This window comes from Oryzias latipes, chromosome 18 (genome assembly GCF_053564925.1).
Source record: "Oryzias latipes strain Hd-rR chromosome 18, Olatipes_Hd-rR_3.1".
Taxonomy (NCBI): domain Eukaryota; kingdom Metazoa; phylum Chordata; class Actinopteri; order Beloniformes; family Adrianichthyidae; genus Oryzias; species Oryzias latipes.
The window spans coordinates 5,882,445-5,900,828 of record NC_136254.1 but is presented as its reverse complement, the minus strand read 5'-3'; the positions used below and the strand labels follow the sequence as shown (position 1 = coordinate 5,900,828).

Below are 18,384 nucleotides of genomic sequence, written 5' to 3'. Positions count from 1 at the left end.
CACCTTAGAAGCGTTAGCCTATTTGACAGATTTGTAATACCTGTAACTCCCAACCTTGTTTGCAGCACGTAAAAAACAGATCAATGCTGTTAAAACAAACGTTACCAGTGACTATGCTAACTCACAACCATGTTAGTTACACTGATTAGCTGGGTGAGCGTATTTATGATAACATCCATCCAAACTTGATTACAACTCTGACATTTGTACAGAACGCCGTTTACTTCTCAAAATCGCTTTGACATCAGCAAACACAACCAGACTTTATCAATAAGGTGCTCTGGATTTTAATGCTAACTGTTATTTGTTTGTTTTTTCAAAAACGACTTTTATGTGCATCATTATGCGGAAAATACAGAACCGGTCTCTGATTTTACTTGGATTTTTGTTCATTTCAGTCATGATGTCAGAAACTGTTCACACAGAGGCAAAATAAAGCAGAACACATCCATCGATTTCATGAACTGGTGTAATTCTTGTTTGGGACCATGGTTGCTGGAGCCTATCCCAGCCGTTGTAGGGGGAAGGCGGGGTTCAGTATGCCAGAACATTGCAGGGCCACAGAGAGACAAAACACCACAATTGAGGGGCAGTTTAGAGTCATCAAGCATGTCTGTGTTCTGTTTTGTTCCATCGATTAAGTATTTTTGTTTCTTCAACCTCCTTTAGTGCAACCTGACAAATTAAAGAGAAGACACAAGACCGTCAGCTGTTCCTACTAGAAAGTGAGTGCCCTACAATAGATTTAATATTTTATTGTATATAAAAATACTATCATTTAAAATTTAAATGTGATTTAAGCTTTGAAATGCTTTTTAAAATGTTTAAATGCTTGACATTGAGGCTCTCTAAAAGTGGACTAGTGAAGACGTTATTTGACAGGCGTTTTTATCTTAGGTACTGATTTAAAAAAAAAAAAAAGGGGGCCAGTGGTGTTACTCTAATGAATCAGAGACAACATCAACAACACAGAAAGAATTAATGAACAAGCAGCACATTTATTTATGTCAGCCAAACTATTAACAACAATGTGCAAATCAAAGTACATATTCAGTTTTTCCTTGGTACAACCTTCATTCTGCCTCAGATCTTCATCATCATTGGCTGACCCTCACAAACTAGTACTTTAGTCCCCAAAAAAGAGCCAATGATGAAGCTCTTTACGAATTCCCACTCATCAGCCCATCTGCAGAAACTTCCACGAAAGTGCGTATTTGCTCTCTGAACCATCATATCCTTTAGTAGTTTATTGTCACATCCTTACTACATTCTTATTCATAAAGGTCCACTATAAACCAGATAAAGTGACTCCTGATGTGAGATCCGCCGCCTCTCCTTTCCCCTTCCTCCCCCGCCGCCGCCATCAAGCCGTCTCATTGATGTGACACATTTATAACGGTCTGACAGGACGTCTGTGAAACCTCTCAACTCCAGCCTCTGAACAAATCAGATTGGGCGTTTTCCTTTCTTTGCATTGCAAAACAAATGACAATTTAGCCTCTGCTGTTGTCAAATGAGCGGATAACATTTGATGCAAGACTGAACGACTTAACAGGTAACATTTAACTGGACTAAAGTGAGTTTCTAAAGGAAAATACTTAATAAATAATGAAAATTTGTCTTGTACTTGTAAAATTTGTCAAAACAGGTACACATATATTCTGTGTACACAATTATTTTATAAAAATATGATTTTTTTTCTACTCTCAGTCAAATGTTATCAGCCAAGTCATCTTGCATCAAGTAGAATATGAGTTATTGCTGTGAGTTTCTAAAAAAAATTAGTGTTTCTGAAATCATGTGTAGTTTTATAGTGGGATTTTTGTGTCAACAGCTACTAATTATCCAATGTTTGATCTAACTTTGTACGGGCTTTGATCCCAGACCTTTTTGCTGTGAGGCCAGAGTGCTAACCCCTACACCAACCTGCAGCCCTCTGAAAGGAAATATGGCTTCAGAAATAAACTTAATTGAGTTTAGTTATTCAAACAAATGAAATCTTGTTGTTGCGCTTGATTACTAACAAGTGGAGGACGCAGGTCAAACACAGTAAAATGTTCAAATAAATACTAAAGTGAGGCAGCAAAAATATTGAAAGGAAGTCAGAAGTTTTTCCGTTGAATCTGGAGGTTTCTTCCAGCTACTCAGGCATCCCAGGAAGACCTAACCTGAGGTCTGCGAACCCTCATCTTTGGAGAGGAAGGACAACAGTTAGAGTGAGGAAAACAGTCGGCTTTGAAATCTGCCGGGGAGTCACTGACCAGATGGTCCAGCGGGATGTCTCCTTGATACTGGGCTGAATTTGCAGGCCGAGCGTACCCCGAATCGTTGCGCCACTGGTCGGCTTGGGGCATGGGGGTCGGCCCGTCTGACATAGTCATCGGCCTGCTCCAAGGATAGGAGGGTGGAGGAGAATTCCGGTGGGGAGGTGTCTGTCGCTTGGCGTAGCCTGAGTTATCGTCTAAGTATGATGGATTGTTGTATCCTGCAAGAAGCAATAAAGGTTTGTGTGATTATTTTACTGGAGGCCAGAGTATGACTGATTGTTTTACTGTTTCCATTTCCTGATATCAAAACTTTTAAAAGCAGCCATGTGGAAGCAGCAGCGACGCTGCTTCTTTGCAGTTCTTTAAGGTGGGGCAAGACGATGGCTTCCAACTAAACGACTTCTGTAATTGTAACCAGACAGCTTTCTGTACTTCAGGCTGCTCCCTATGACAAGGTCTGACTGAGTTCCAGCCTCACCCAATTCTGAGGGGCCACAAAACCCCCCAAAATCATTAGAAGAACTCTTGAGAACTTTCTAAGCCAGGACTCTGCAATCTTCAACCCGTAACCCTTGTGCTATCCTAAGCACTTTAATATTGGGATTTTTGTGTCATCTAGACCCACTAGACAGTGCGCTGAACCTTTTTTCTTCAATGATTTGTGATCTTCACTGGTGTCCATGGATCACATGAAATCTTTCCACCTTTATCCACCTTTGTCATGGTAGGGAGAACACGTCAATGTAAGGGTGGGGTCATCTAAGATAGCACAAGGGTTAAAGACCCACTTGGGTCCATTTCTCACCGACCACAACCCAGAAGAAGCCAAAATGTCTGACTTTACCCTTTAGAAAAAGAAAACACTGATTTCAATGTATGTTATTATTACTGTTATCTTTCTTTAGCAGAGATAAAACTTAAATATAAAAAGAAACTATTGTTTTTTTTAAATAATAAATCGTTTATCATTTTTGACCGATGTGACAGGATTTCCTTTCAAAATAAAAGACACCTATCTCAATGCAGCAACTAATTAAAACAGTTTATCTACCCTTAGTGTAGTTTCTCAGCCAAAAATGAAATAAAATTCAATCAGAGCTAATTTAATACCATACTAGACCTGCACAATTAATTGCAAATTTATCGTTATCGCGATTTCAAGCTGGGCAATCCGGGTGGTGGGCTCCGGCTGAGAATTGGAACGCGCACGCGGAGAGTTGCCCAGATCAGGATCATCTTGTGCCTTTAGATGACTCAGCTCATGCTAATATTGTCATTCTTTATGAACTATTGTAGACATTTTGATGACGTGTTTTTATTAATTATGTTTGTATTCTTTGTCTGCATGTTGTGTACTTGGTGTCAGTATTTGACATAAAGACAGCAGGTAATGCAGGAAAACAGCTGCACTTTATGAGATCATGAATAAACAATCCATCATTTAGAAAAAAATCTGCACAATTTTTTTTACCTATTTCTTCAGACTAAAAACGTTAAATATATTGGTGCTGTTACTGTTTCAGATCAATTTATATTTAATATTATTTATTAATTGAATTATTTTTCTCAGCATCAAAGGGGTTCAGTTGGTCTAAACATTTCTAATTTAAATAGGGACTGACAGACTTTTTATTTTAAGGTTTTATTCTGTTTTAGACTATAACAAGGTTTTTGTGCGGCAAAATAAATCTAATATTTGTTCAAAGTGGATTTATATTGCTTTTTTTTCTTTTTTTCTTGTTAAAAGATACAATTTAATGTATACTTACTCAAATTTTATAGATACTAACCTAGTACATTGTTTCTGCGACGAGTGTGTGTGTTTGTGTGTGTGTGAGGGGGGTAGGGGGGCGCGAAACGTTTTTTTTCTAGGGGGGGGGCTTGCAAAAAATAATTGAGAAGCACTGGTCTAAGGGCAGGGATGTCTGTTTAGTTTAGGCTGTTTAGTTAGTTCCATTTAGAATTTCCCTATTGAATTCTTTGTATTCATTATCCTTTGGATTATATTTTTTACTCATTTATAAGTATCTTTACTTATACAATAAATAAAATTGAATTGAATTGACACAGTGCTGTTTCAGACACTGCGTTACTGTCCTAAGAGGTTTTTCACAAGGGAAACAGTAATACTTGTTTTGTTATGGTGAATGAGACAGAGAAATAACTGAATTCCCTGGATTTGGTCTTTGAGGAGAGGAGAGAGTCCGGAGAAGAACTCACCAACTCTGTTTGAGCCTCCTGTGCTGTTGGGGCGGGGCCATTCAACCTCTTCTTCCATGTACAAATTCACCTGCTTTTTCTTCTGGTCCTTGACTCTGGAGAAGCAAAGAGATTCAGGATTTTATTGCACAAACTACAGAAAAACCCTTTCAGAAAGCAGTCAAACATGTGAAATATGTGGCCATTAGTGATAATTTACAAAGAAATGAAAAGATGAAACAATAAAGGAATTAAACCTTTTGTTGTCTCTAGTGCGTTAGCCAATCACAATTTTTACAATGTGGTAGGAATGACGTGACTTGAAAATGTTCTCAATTAAACTTTAACGTAAAAGTCTAAAAAAGGAAATTTGTGGTTCAAAGCAAACAAACAAGAGTTATGGGGCATAATTGTGATACAACTTGGAATAAATCTTATGAACATTCCTTATAGTTTAGCGGAGTTTCACCTGCTTTCTACCTTTTTTATTTACATTGTTTTCACCTCATTTTTGAGGTGTTTTTGGATTTAAACATTTTCATTTTCATCTCTACACATTTGATCTTTTGTTATGAAACAAAAACAGTTTGATTTTAATGTTTTGCTTTTTTTTAAAAAAAAAAGGACAACATTTATTACTTGAAATAAATTTTGTACAGTTTCAGGTCTATTGTAGAATAATTTTGCAGTTTAATGAAAAAGAATCGTGGGGAAAAAAGATGCTGGGGCTGAAATAAAAAGGTGTAAACAAACATCGCCACAAAAACTGTCTTAAAGGTTAATTTTCAGAGAAAAAAAAAACACTCCAAAACATCTAGATGGTTAAGGGTAAATGTGGCAGAACTGCTACAGATCATAACAACATTATAACAGACACAAAAATTTAAAAAATGTCTTAAAAGTGATATCTATGATAGGCTTTAGAGTGCAATTGAGAAACAATCTCAGGTCACAGGGATTTTCTTGTCACTGCGTGGTTGTTTTTGTGGTTTTGAGTCAGGGATCAGATCCACTCATCAGCCTGTCAAATGCTCCATATTAACCGTCCAGCTCAGCAGAACATCCTGTTTAACATTCACCACACACTTACTTGATCTGTTTGCGTTTGTTCAGCACAGAAAATGCAACCAGGGCCGCCACAGACGCCAGGAGAACCACGAAGGCGGCGCTCAAGCCAGCAATCAAACCGATCCGGTGTAAAGGTTGACTGCAGTTATCATTCAGGTACCAGACTGTGTCTGTGTTCTTACACCTGGAAAAAAAAAGAACAACTTTGACAAAATGTTGGAGCACTTACAGGGTACTTGATAGTATTATTATTTAGGAGGAGGAGCGGTAGTAGTAGTAGTAGTATTTAATTTATTGAAGGGGAAAAGGGAAAGAAATCAAATTTGAACATTTTTATTCAGCTGTATAACATAATAAACACAAAATAAAAGGATATTCTGCTTATTTACAGGTTTTCCATGGGTTTTCAGCAGATTCTGAGGCAGCATCTAATGCAGATTCGAGGTTTTTGTCTTCGCAATATTGTTCTTGATCTTTATTTGGCTTTGGACCCTTCAGCTAATTCAGCAAGTCACTTTAATTGAGCACATATTACTTGCCTTTAAACCAATTTTTTGGTTTCTTTTTTATTATGTTTTAAGGGAAGCAACTTCAGCTGCAGAATTCCAACATGCATTTTCAGGAATTCCAAATGTTGTAGTCTGCAGTGTAGCTCTTTTTTGTACTGTAGGGACTAAATAAAAAGAGAATCTGGACACCCGCGATTCTTCAAACACAAGGCTGGAGACGAGGAGCAGAAAAGGGGTTCACAGATGTTGTAGGGGAAAGCTGAAGGATGCACTGCAGGAGTTTTTCTGTCATGAGACAGTGTAGAAAGTCTCATCCCTCAAACCTTTTAGTGGCAATCTGTTCATTTTGGGGTTAGTTTTAGAGTTTAACTGATGACATAAATCAGGCTGCTGCTGTGCTAAAAGAGATAACAGAGGACTGAAGAGGAACTTCAACTTCAAACTCAATTTAACCCTTGTGCTATTCTGGGTAGTTTACCATTGGGAGTTGGGTCATCTGGACCCACTAGACAGTGCTCTGAACCTTTTTTCTTCAATGATTTGTGAACCTCACTGGTGTCCATGGATTACATGAAATCTTTCCACCTTTATCCACCTTTGTCATGGTAGGGAGAACACGCCAATGTAAGGGTGGGGTCATCTAAGATAGCACAAGGGTTATATGGGAACAGGACACTTATTTAGATTGCTGTTTCGCCCAAAGGCCCAACACCAAAGTCCTTTTTATGCAACTCCAAAACAAGTCCCAAGCCTTTGGTGAAAACTCTAGAAGCCTACAGTTAAGATCCAGTTTTTTGTCATGTCATCACTGTTTTATTACGTATGTCACACAGCTTGTGTTGACACAAAAGCAGACAGTTGGTGTTGGGTCATTCGTGATGAGGAGCTAAAACACAAGAATAAATAGATGCTAACAAGCCTTAAAGCTCAAGTCTCCATTCAAGTCTCAGGTCCTTAAGGTCTAGTCTCAAGTCAACTCAAGTCTCCCTCTCTGGTGTCAGTAAGAAAACGAAGGCTACTTTTGTTTCTCTTTTTTTGTTTTTCTAAACTTCATTAGTGGTTAGGAAGCAGTTAGCTCCTCTAGTCTATAGACTATTTTTGAGAAATTGCTTCACTACTCTGCACTAAATATAGTTTATTCACCATTTTGTATGGCATTTGTAGAACAGTTTTAAAATCCAGAGCCCTAGAAATTTCCCAAAAGTCTCTTCAAAAAACTAGCATGCATTGATGCTCACTAGACTGGTAAATATTAACCACAATGCATTGTGTTTGCTAAAAAAAGTGTTTATTTGTTTGCTTTGTATAAACCATTAAACTTTTTTTCATCAGAACACAGTGGATTCATAATTTGTGTTGCTAAAATTTTTCATTTTTATTAGGAAACTAGTGGCATCATATTTGCAGTTAAAAAAAGTAGCAATATGGAGTCTGAATTACTTTTAAAATCTAGGGCACTATATATTCGAGTTTTTTAGTAGTTTGGGACATGGCCAAAGTGTTGACCTGTTTGGCAGATTGGGCCAGAACAACAAGTCTTTTATTTTGCTTTCTGATGGGTAAACCTATCGAGTGTCTGCCCCTTCTGTCCTCTGCTTGCCCTGTACTGATGGCAAAGATTCATGTACAGAAAAGACAAGGGAACTCATCTGTGTCTTTTTTGTCTACAAAGTAGATTACTGTCCCAAAACAAAAGTCCTCTTGTGAAATATTGTGACAGGTTTCGTAAAATAAAATAAAAAGACCAAAGATCAAGTTTTGGCGTTTCAACCATTGTCCTTAAGACAGCAAAACAGGAGGTTCACTTACTCGCAAACCGCTTCAGTTAACACCTTGCATTCTCCGCCACTGTAGCAAATTTTTGGATTTGAATGTTTTTCATTACACGCAGTCACACATATGACCTTTGACTCTTCAAGGATTGCCTCATAGATGGTGCCGTTGCACGACCCTGTAGGAAAGAAAAGGCAACGTTTCCATAGAACACACACACAAAAACAAGAGTCCCCTCGGGACATTTGCAGGTTCTCACTCATCACACAACTTAGCCATTGAAGTCTGCTAAAGATGTCGACTGATTTAACTTAAAACTTAAAAACCCGAAAGAGGTTTTGGTTCCTTAACTGCTTGGAACGTATTGTAAAGATGTGTCCAAACGTTGATTTGTAATATGTGAACACCAACAGTGTACTCACGTGTCAGGTCTACACCGGCTTGTTCCACAGTTGTGTCAGAGACATCTAAAATGCAATCTGTCAAGTTCAGAAGAAAGAACAAAGTTTTATTACATAGAGACAGACAGAAAAGCAACTACTTTTTAACCCCTTTATGCCGTTTGTCTCTTAATCGTATTGTGGCTTATTGAACGATATGTTATTAGGAACAAAGTCAGGCATGAAGGCGTTAAGAAAGGTTGTAATAATATAAATCCTTTGTGTCAAATATTACAAATTTAAAGGTTCAACAACAGATTTATCTTACCATTTACACAGTGCGCTAGCTCTTCAGTGGCGTTTTTAATCTCTTCAAATGCATTATTGTATTCCGCTTGCTCTGCTGTGTTTGGAATATCCAGAATTACTTCATGGATGACATTTACACTGAAAAACAAGATGCATACATTTTTGTGTAAAAAAGTAATTTCACTTTTCGACTCACATCAATAGCATGTAGTTTTTTTTTAAAAAGGCCTTTATACGATGCAAAATCTTTTTTTAAGCTTTTAATTGTATTGTAATGTTCATCCCACAATATAAATAACCCCAAAGCGGAATTTTGATCCATTCAGCTATTTCTGAGAATTACTTTACAAAACCTGCTGTCTGAGCACCAGCCCCTCCCCACCCACGAAAACGAGCGGGTTCTCACATTGTGACATAGACGAGTGAGAACCGCCCATTTCAGGAAGAGTCTGCACTGCCGGCTCCGCCCCCAGGCTGACGCACACGCCCACTTTCTCAGTGGAGCTAACAGTGATCAGCTAAAACTTTGACAAAGTTCGGATGTTGTTTGTTTTCGTGGGCGAGAAACAGACACGCTGTCGAGGCCGACTCTAGGTTGACATCATGACACGGAGCGAAAGGCGGAGCCTCAGAGATTGAGTCGTTTTACTTCTGGGTAGGAAAATGAGGTATGAAATGAAACGATTTTTCATAAATTGTTCTTTAGTGTGACAGAGGTATTTATATCTTATCATATCCATGGATGTAGTTTACTCTGAAAGACTTAAGAGAAGCATGATATAGGCCCTTAAAAAATACTTTTATGGTGTTGTCCTGGGTGATAAATCGATTGAATTAATTAATTCAAATTTTTTGTTCCGGGCGATTTCAAAAATAACTAAATCGAGTTTTATGGAATGGCGCATTTTTGGGTCCCCGGAGCTTCCGTAGCGCTAGTTTCACACGGCGGTATTGCAAGCGACAAACAACAACATCTTAGCACACATGATCAGCGAGCGACAGCATGGCAACCGGTTAAAGGGGTTTACTGCCACAGACGTGGAGGAAAAGACCCCACGTTGCAACTTTTGCCTAAAGCCCATCACAGTCAAAGGCTCTGACTCGCTCTGGCGTGGCACGCGCTCAGTCCCGTCTCACACAGGCAGCGTCCCGACACACACACATACTCATTCTACAACGCCTATATAGTTAGTTCATTAGTTCGATAGTTAGCTGCTTCATCATCTTCTCCATGGAGAAGACGGGGTTCATTGATTTAGTTAAAACCTTAGACCCCAGATATGAGCTGTATTGTTAATCACTTAGAAACTGGTGCTACTCTCAAGGTGAATGTTTGTCTCCTTTTAGTCTAGACTACAAAGTGGGGCTTAAAACACAGCTGGGACTTTAAGTAAGTAACCTTTTTATTTTGGACAAGTGAAAACAAGTATAGAATAACAAAATAAGTCTGTCGTTTGTACTAATTGCTTTCCTTAAGTAGGGCGGGGGGGGGGGGGGGGGGGGGGTCAGGAAAAAAATGGAAATCGAATTAAAACACATATAAAATCTGAGATTTTATTTTTAGGCCATATCGCCCAGCCCTATTATGGTGTTTATGTACATATTATTTGGAAAGTGCGGTTATGTCTCAATCTTTGTATCAGGCTGTTTTTTCTTGTTTAATTTATTTGTATCTGTGCAGCAGGACTGCAGCTGTCTTTAGTCAGTTGTGTATGTGTCAGCATTCTGATCTTCTCAAGATTTTATCTCACAGGTAAGCAGGGGAAGATTTGTAAACAGACAGAAAGTATTATAAAGCTCATAATGGAGCATTAACAACAGGATTCCCGCTAATTATATCAGTTAACAGTTTTATGAAAATTATGAAAAAGATGTTTTTCATTTAATATTTTTTTATGCAAGAATCTTACACTTGTGCTAATTTTAAATCACAGAGACTTTAACGTCAGCATTCTGTAGTTAAGTTTATATCTATTTTGGTCATATTAATGGATTGAAGTTGCTCGCAATGAGCCTGTTTGTTTAGATAAATTAAGACAATCCATCAACTTTTATGTCAAATATACGATCATTATCTGATTTTCTTGAGTTATCCAATTTTTTTCCTAGTGCCATGTTAACAGGATAATCTGAAGTGGTGGAAAAAGGAAACTCCAGTCAACTTGTAATAATTCAAAGAAAAAAAAGAAAAGGCTGAGGTGTAGTACAAGGATGGGTTCATTAAAAACATATTAACATGTCAACAAAAAGCATCACCATGTATTTGTATTAGTTTACCTCAAATTTTCAGTGGTGGCCATGACTTCAAGTGAGCGCTAGAAAAAAAAGAGGAGAAAAAGGGATTTTTCAATATAAACAAGAATGTATTAACAGTAAACTGTTTCTTTTAACAGATAATGTATACCTTTTTTACAGTGTTGACTGTCAGTTTTCCTAAGGGCTTTCCTGGGCTACAAGGAGTGAAAATAAGATCAGGTAAACAGAAGTTTTTGTTTGATTCGCTCGGTTTGATTTCAAAATTAAGTCTGTGATTAAATCATTGTTTATAAAGAATTAAATTTCTATAGGCTTTTACCTTACTTTTGTCACCACAACCTCAAACGTTTCTTTTATTTTGCTCTCATAATATGTTGTCATCTGAAAGAGAAAAACAGGTATAACTACCAGGACTATTAACATACATTTAATATCAACATGATTGACATCTTTTTTATTGTTAGTATTACAACATTAGTTACCTTTTTTTTAAAGTTTCCAACAAAGTCCTTGTATTCTTGAGATTGGTTGTTAAGGTATTTGTCATTGAATCTTTCATTCAACATCATGTTGACCACCACTGGCCGTTTAATGGTGACTTTAGAAAAAATAAAAACATTCAAGCATGGATGTCAATTGCTATTATTTTTGTTTGTTTTTAAAAAAACAAAAATAATTAAACAAATATGTCAAAAAAAGGTACCTGGTGTTGTCACTGGAACAAAAATTTCGCATTTACTCCCACTGAATTGTGGAAGACAAATGCAGGTAACTCCATCTAAAGTTCCCCCATTTTGACAAACCGTTGGTATAACTGTTGTTCCGACTGTTGCTGGTAAAGTTGACAGTGGGGGAGCAGTGGTTTTACCAGTGCCAAGTGTTGTAACAGTGTCATCAGGCCCAGATGTCCTTGGACTGGTGGGAATGCTTCCATCTACTGTAGTATCAGTAGTGAAAGGGGTTTGTGGCGCGGCCTCCGAAACTGTTGAAGTATCAGGATCAGTGGTTGAATCTGTGTTAGATGGTGTAGGACTATCAGTGGGCCCCACAGTACCTCCACTAGTGGGACTGGTGTCATCCACTGTTGTGCCAGCAGGTGCGGTTGTTGGGGAATCATCTGAAGTGCCTGCGTCAGTCGTCATGCCAGTGCCAGATGTTCCTGTCACTTCATCAGTAGTGAAAGGGGTTTGTGGCGTGACCTCCGAAACTGTTGAAGTATCAGGATCAGTGGTTGAATCTGTGTTAGATGGTGTAGGACTATCAGTGGGCCCCAGAGTACCTCCACTAGTGGGACTGGTGTCATCCACTGTTGTGCCAGCAGGTGCGGTTGTTGGGGAATCATCTGAAGTGCCTGCGTCAGTCGTCATGCCAGTGCCAGATGTTCCTGTCACTTCATCAGTAGTAAAAGGGGTTTGTGGCGAGGCCTCTGAAACTGTTGAAGTATCAAGATCAGTGGTTGAATCTGTGTTAGATGGTGTAGGACTATCAGTGGGCCCCAGAGTACCTCCACTAGTGGGACTGGTTTCATCCACTGTTGTGCCAGCAGGTGCGGTTGTTGGGGAATCATCTGAAGTGCCTGCGTCAGCCGTCATGCCAGTGCCAGATGTTCCTGTCACTGCATCAGTAGTGAAAGGGGTTTGTGGCGAGGCCTCCGTAATTGTCGAAGTATCAGGATCAGTGGTTGAATCTGTGTTAGATGGTGTAGGACTATCAGTGGGCCCCAGAGTACCTCCACTAGTAGGACTGGTTTCATCCACTGTTGTGCCAGCAGGTGCTGTTGTTGGGGAATCATCTGAAGTGCCTGCGTCAGTCGTCATGCCAGTGCCAGATGTTCCTGTCACTTCATCAGTAGTAAAAGGGGTTTGTGGCGAGGCCTCTGAAACTGTTGAAGTATCAAGAGCAGTGGTTGAATCTGTGTTAGATGGTGTAGGACTATCAGTGGGCCCCAGAGTACCTCCACTAGTAGGACTGGTTTCATCCACTGTTGTGCCAGCAGGTGCGGTTGTTGGGGAATCATCTGAAGTGCCTGCGTCAGTCGTCATGGCAGTGCCAGATGTTCCTGTCACTTCATCAGTAGTAAAAGGGGTTTGTGGCGAGGCCTCTGAAACTGTTGAAGTATCAAGATCAGTGGTTGAATCTGTGTTAGATGGTGTAGGACTATCAGTGGGCCCCAGAGTACCTCCACTAGTAGGACTGGTTTCATCCACTGTTGTGCCAGCAGGTGCGGTTGTTGGGGAATCATTTGAAGTGCCTGCGTCAGTCGTCATGCCAGTGTCAGATGTTCCTGTCACTTCATCAGTAGTGAAAGGGGTTTGTGGCGTGGCCTCCGAAACTGTTGAAGTATCAGGATCAGTGGTTGAATCTGTGTTAGATGGTGTGCTACTATCAGTGGGCCCCAGAGTACCTCCACTAGTAGGACTGGTTTCATCTACTGTTGTGCCAGCAGGTGCAGTTGTTGGGGAATCATCTGAAGTGCCTGCGTCAGTTATCATGCTAGTGTCAGATGTTCCTGTCACTGCATTTGTAGTGAAAGGGGTTTGTGGCGTGACCTCCGAAACTGTTGAAGTATCAGGATCAGTGGTTGAATCTGTGTTAGATGGTGTAGGACTATCAGTGGGCCCCAGAGTACCTCCACTAGTGGGACTGGTGTCATCCACTGTTGTGCCAGCAGGTGCGGTTGTTGGGGAATCATCTGAAGTGCCTGCGTCAGTCGTCATGCCAGTGCCAGATGTTCCTGTCACTTCATCAGTAGTAAAAGGGGTTTGTGGCGAGGCCTCTGAAACTGTTGAAGTATCAGGATCAGTGGTTGAATCTGTGTTAGATGGTGTGCTACTATCAGTGGGCCCCAGAGTACCTCCACTAGTAGGACTGGTTTCATCTACTGTTGTGCCAGCAGGGGCAGTTGTTGGGGAATCATCTGAAGTGCCTGCGTCAGTTGTCATGCTAGTGTCAACTGCCTCAGATGTTCCTGTCACTTTATCAGTAGTGAAAGGGGTTTGTGGCGAGGCCTCTGAAACTGTTGAAGTATCAGGATCAGTGGTTGAATCTGTGTTAGATGGTGTAGGACTATCAGTGGGCCCCAGAGTACCTCCACTAGTGGGACTGGTTTCATCCACTGTTGTGCCAGCAGGTGCGGTTGTTGGGGAATCATCTGAAGTGCCTGCGTCAGTCGTCATGCCAGTGTCAGATGTTCCTGTCACTGCATTAGTAGTGAAAGGGGTTTGTGGCGAGGCCTCTGAAACTGTTGAAGTATCAGGATCAGTGGTTGAATCTGTGTTAGATGGTGTGCTACTATCAGTGGGCCCCAGAGTACCTCCATTAGTGGGACTGGTTTCATCTACTGTTGTGCTAGCAGGTGCGGTTGTTGGGGAATCATCTGAAGTGCCTGCGTCAGTTGTCATGCCAGTGCCAGTTGCCTCAGGTGTTCCTGTTCCTTCATCAGTTGTAGAAGAAGTCTCTGTAGTGGCTTCATTTGTCGATGAAGTAGGGGTCTCTGCGGTTGTTGGCTCAGATGTTACTGGACTTGGTGTATCGTCTGTTGATGTCTCCTCAGGTGTTGTGTTAAGTGTATTGCTGATACTAAGTGACTCAGTTGATGACACAGTTGCAGAGTCTTCTGAAAAAACATCTGTGAATTTAAAAGAAAGTAAGCTTTAACTGTTTATGTTTTGTTTTTTTCTCTTTATTTAGTTTAACAACAGGCTTGGATTGCACATACTATACATGTTCATTTTTAAGTATTTTGTTATGCCACCACACTGTATACAGGTCTTCTGAAGTCAGGTTATCAAAAATTCCATATGGTTCCGTCCGGCTTTTCACTTTAAAAGCTATCGCATTATTGAATGCCACCACCTGGATATCTAAATCCTAATCTCTCCTTACACGTTTTTTATTTTTTCCTCAGTAACAAAAATAGTTTGGCAAGGGCAGGTTGACTTCGAAAAACGTCTTATGTGCAAAACACATAATGAAGTTTATGTGTAAATGGATTAGCTAAGAGGTATTCTTTGCACATCTTTAAATGAGCCTGTCCTGTGTTTGGGCTTTCTGATGTTGAACTACTTCTAGTAATTTTTATTAATACTTATGTAAAAATCTTATTTATTTATTTATTTATACAACAGGCAGAAGCCCATTAATACATTTCACATACTAAAATCCTAAATTCTTCATATAAATATACCTAACAACTTAAGGAGTCAGATTTTCGCGTTAATTGTGATTAATTAATTATACAGACAAATTAGCATTAGCATTGCTTTATTTTAATTGTGCTGATCTGTTTTTAATCAGTAACTTTTGCTGCGTTCTTAAATATAAAACAAAGGTCCAACTGTTAACTTGCATGTACATTTTATATAAACTTAGCTGAAAATGCATCATCAACATATGTTTATACATCGCTCTCTTGCTGATCTGACATAATCAATGTGCGACTGTACATGATCTATTATGTAAGGGATAAATTCCGACCAGGTGTTCCTTATCATAAATTAATGGGTTATGCTAAGGATTGACCATATTAGAATTACTGAATAAGGTATGTCAACATATGTATAATAATCTTAATAGGTAGTTTGTGGTGAAGAAAAACGTGATCGCTCAGAAGATTGTTCCTTCGGTTTTTGAGTGTTTTTCATTAGAAAACCCCATGTTCTGTGTGTTATGTTTTTTTTTTTTTTTTTTTTTTTGGTGGTGTAAAAGTAAAGGTTGCAAGACTGTTATAATTTAAAAAAAACTTAGAAAAGTCACTTTTTAAATTACATTTTGATCTCAAACTGTGCTGCAATGTCATAAATTGGAATGAGAATGCCTCAAAAGGATTTATGATTAGGTTAGATTAAAAATAGATTGTTTAAATTAATGAAAAACTGGTCAGGATTAATCATCGCATGACAGCTCTAAAATAACTAACTATAGTAAAACAGGGTGGTATTTATTTTTAAGTTTTCTCAAACATTTGATCTATGTTAAAAGACAATATTTAAAAGTGCAGAAGTCAGAAGTGAGAAGGTGATTGTGAGGACAGGAAAAAAGAAAAAGCATTGGCTTAAATAGAAATTCGACAAAATTTGGCAAATTTAACTGTTAAAGTATGAGTAAATGAAACATAGCAGCTTGTCGTGTGGTTTGCTGTGGCACATGGAGGCCAAAGCTGCCAAACAGAAATGAGGAGTGTAACAATCCAACATTCACAGTTGGGGGGGGGTGGGGGGGGGGGGGTTGAAGAAAACGGTAACATTCATACGAGATGCCTGTATCTCACGTTCTTCACCCTTACTCATCATTGCTATGTCATTGTTATATAAATGTTTGCTAAGATCTGTCCCTCTCAGCATCTGCGGGCTCACCGAGCAATCTACAACCCATGTGACCTGCGCAGGTTTGCCAGTCTTTCACCCGCAATCAACCCCTTATCCACTCGCAAGGGCGATGGGACTAAGGCTTTAGGAAATGCTAGGTAGCCTAAAAGTTGGTCATGCCAATATAGATAAAAACAAATTGCAGCAGCCTCACAGAAACTAAAATGATGAACAACTAACATTAATATTCTAAAGCTCAAAATGGTAACCTTCTCAAATTAGCAGCATTGGAACTCGTATAACTTTTTAACCTTCATATGCTTCTGGTGATGTCATCAGGAGACATAGCCTAAACTTTCATAGTTATGCTGATGACACCCAGTTATATGTGGCTCTGTCTCCTGATGACTTGGGACCCATTGATGACCTTCTGAGTTGTGTTTTAGATATTGAAACGTAGACGGGAGAGACCTTTTTAAAGCTCAATCAAGACAAAGCAGATAGTTTAATTGTCAGTCCTGAAGCTGAGAGAGAAAGGGTCCAATGTTGCTTATCAACTTTTAACCTGAATGTGTGCAGTAAAGTCAGAAACCTCAGTGTGATTTGAGATGCAGATTTTATATTTAAAGCACACACAAACCAAGATACAAAAACTGCATTTTGTCATCCTAGAAATGTTGCCCGAGTGAGATCCAACCAATGTGGTCCTCTCCACATTTATGTAGCAAAACTACTGAAGCCAATCGTCCAATAGACTGCAAGATTTTCTTAATATGACTTAATTCAGTTTTATTCATATAGCCCTATATTTACAACAATAGTCATCTCAATGAGTTAAAAACTTTAGTTTTTTATTCAAAATTAATTTCACTTTGATCTGAATTTAGAATAAAAAAATGGAGTTTCTATGTCTTAATAAGACTCAACAAATTATTTTCAGATCAAAGCGAGATGATTGTTTTAGGATCTGACGTGTTCTTTAAGCAGGGCAACATGGAAAACACGCAGGACAGGGTTCCTGAGAGCCAGGGTTGAGAAAAATTGTACTAAAGACTCTTTTTGAAAGTCTTTCAAAAGAACAAATAAACACCATCAAATTGGAGGACATTCTAACAGTGTTTGAAATAATAATGCAAAATCTAAAACATTAAAGTCCCTCTATTGGATGTAAACTCTTATGCAGCAAAGACTGGTTCCTTAAGATAAAAGTTGAATAAAAACAACAGCTGGCAAGTGAACTCATTCATAAAGGGTTATATATTCTAGATCCGTGTGTAAACTTGGTATCTTAGGTATCAAGGTTGTTTTTATTGGCGCTCCATTCATCTCCCTTTGGTTGTTGCTACTATTTTGTGTGATGAGGAAATACTATCAAAGACATAAACCTCTGAACATTTGCAAGAAGAACAAATCCTATTTGTAGAAAATCTGAACACAAATTAAGAGTAAAATGTTAATTTAAAAAAAAAAAAAAAAAATGAAATATGCACTTTAAAATGGCTCCAGATCAAGTCGACTTACTGTGATGTAACTACAATAGTGAAACTGTGAAATAGTGGAAAAAAACGTCCTCCTAGTCTTCTTTAATCAATTGTTAACTCTTTAGAAACACATCAGAATTATCTAAAGATTCTCTGCTGACGGTACGTTATGGCAAATCCCCAATCACCAAAACTGTGTCTTCCATACTTCAGTGAACACAATTCATGCAAACAAGAACATTATCAAGACACTGCTGTTCATTTTGCCAAAACTGGAGAGAAAATTTTCCAATCTTACCTTGAACTGAACAGAGGTAGACGAGTAAAACAGAGATGACCATCAAACGTGAGGTGATGGCCATGGCAAGAATACGTTCCAGGCAGCGTCAGAAAAAAAGACACCGCTGCTAAACTATGTAAGTCCTTTGGAGAGCAGCTTTTAGGTTCTATAAGGTGGCATTCCTTTAGTTGAGTTACTATTTCAAATCGAGTCCACCCATAAAGACGTCAGAGGTGGTAGGACTGATAAGAGATAAGAACAAGGTAGTAAAATCATTTGAACATATTGCAGATTTATTGTGTCCATGCACCTTTACATCAGTGTGTAACAGCTTTCTTGTACTCACCTGATTAAATGATAACATTTAATTGTTTTAAACTACAGTCAGCAATATACAGCATTAGCGTAAATTCTCCTATTTCCTCTCAATGTGTCACAGTTTCAGGCAATGCTAAAACATCCGGGGTGCAATAAAGGCTCTCTACTTAAAATGAGTCAGGAGTTTAACTCATTTGAGCCCATTTCAATATGAAACATGTGATGTTATCAAGGGAAA

The 18,384-nt window shown here is 38.9% G+C and overlaps 1 protein-coding gene across 14 annotated transcripts; it reads right to left on the bottom strand.

Annotated features, from left to right (window-relative positions):
• Positions 1-978: 978 nt before the first annotated feature.
• On the bottom strand, positions 979-18,176 carry muc3a (mucin 3A, cell surface associated). Of its 14 annotated transcripts, XM_078936706.1 has the most exons (18): positions 17,847-18,176; positions 12,941-14,389; positions 12,716-12,868; positions 12,266-12,643; positions 12,041-12,193; positions 11,816-11,968; positions 11,465-11,743; positions 11,244-11,359; positions 11,081-11,142; positions 10,910-10,955; positions 10,783-10,820; positions 8,525-8,643; positions 8,239-8,295; positions 7,853-7,994; positions 5,557-5,718; positions 4,488-4,582; positions 2,262-2,485; positions 979-2,189 (listed from the first exon to the last, which is right to left on the bottom strand). In XM_078936706.1, the coding sequence occupies exons 1-18, from the start codon at positions 17,908-17,910 to the stop codon at positions 2,145-2,147; spliced, it is 3,735 nt and encodes a 1,244-aa protein (XP_078792832.1). In that variant the 5' UTR covers positions 17,911-18,176; the 3' UTR covers positions 979-2,144. The 14 variants fall into 14 exon arrangements, with proteins under 14 accessions (XP_078792832.1, XP_078792831.1, XP_078792830.1 ...); XM_078936705.1 differs by having other exon boundaries at positions 12,716-14,389; XM_078936704.1 differs by having other exon boundaries at positions 12,266-14,389.
• Positions 18,177-18,384: the final 208 nt, after the last annotated feature.

Coding starts and splice junctions, on each gene's coding strand:
- muc3a (XM_020711766.3), bottom strand. CDS start 17,910: ATGGCCATCACCTCACGTTTGATGGTCATCTCTGTTTTACTCGTCTAC. Junction 11,143..11,243: donor TTGGAAACTTTAAAAAAAAG/GTAACTAATGTT, acceptor TTTCTCTTTCAG/ATGACAACATATTATGAGAG. Junction 10,956..11,080: donor GTTGTGGTGACAAAAGTAAG/GTAAAAGCCTAT, acceptor CACTCCTTGTAG/CCCAGGAAAGCCCTTAGGAA.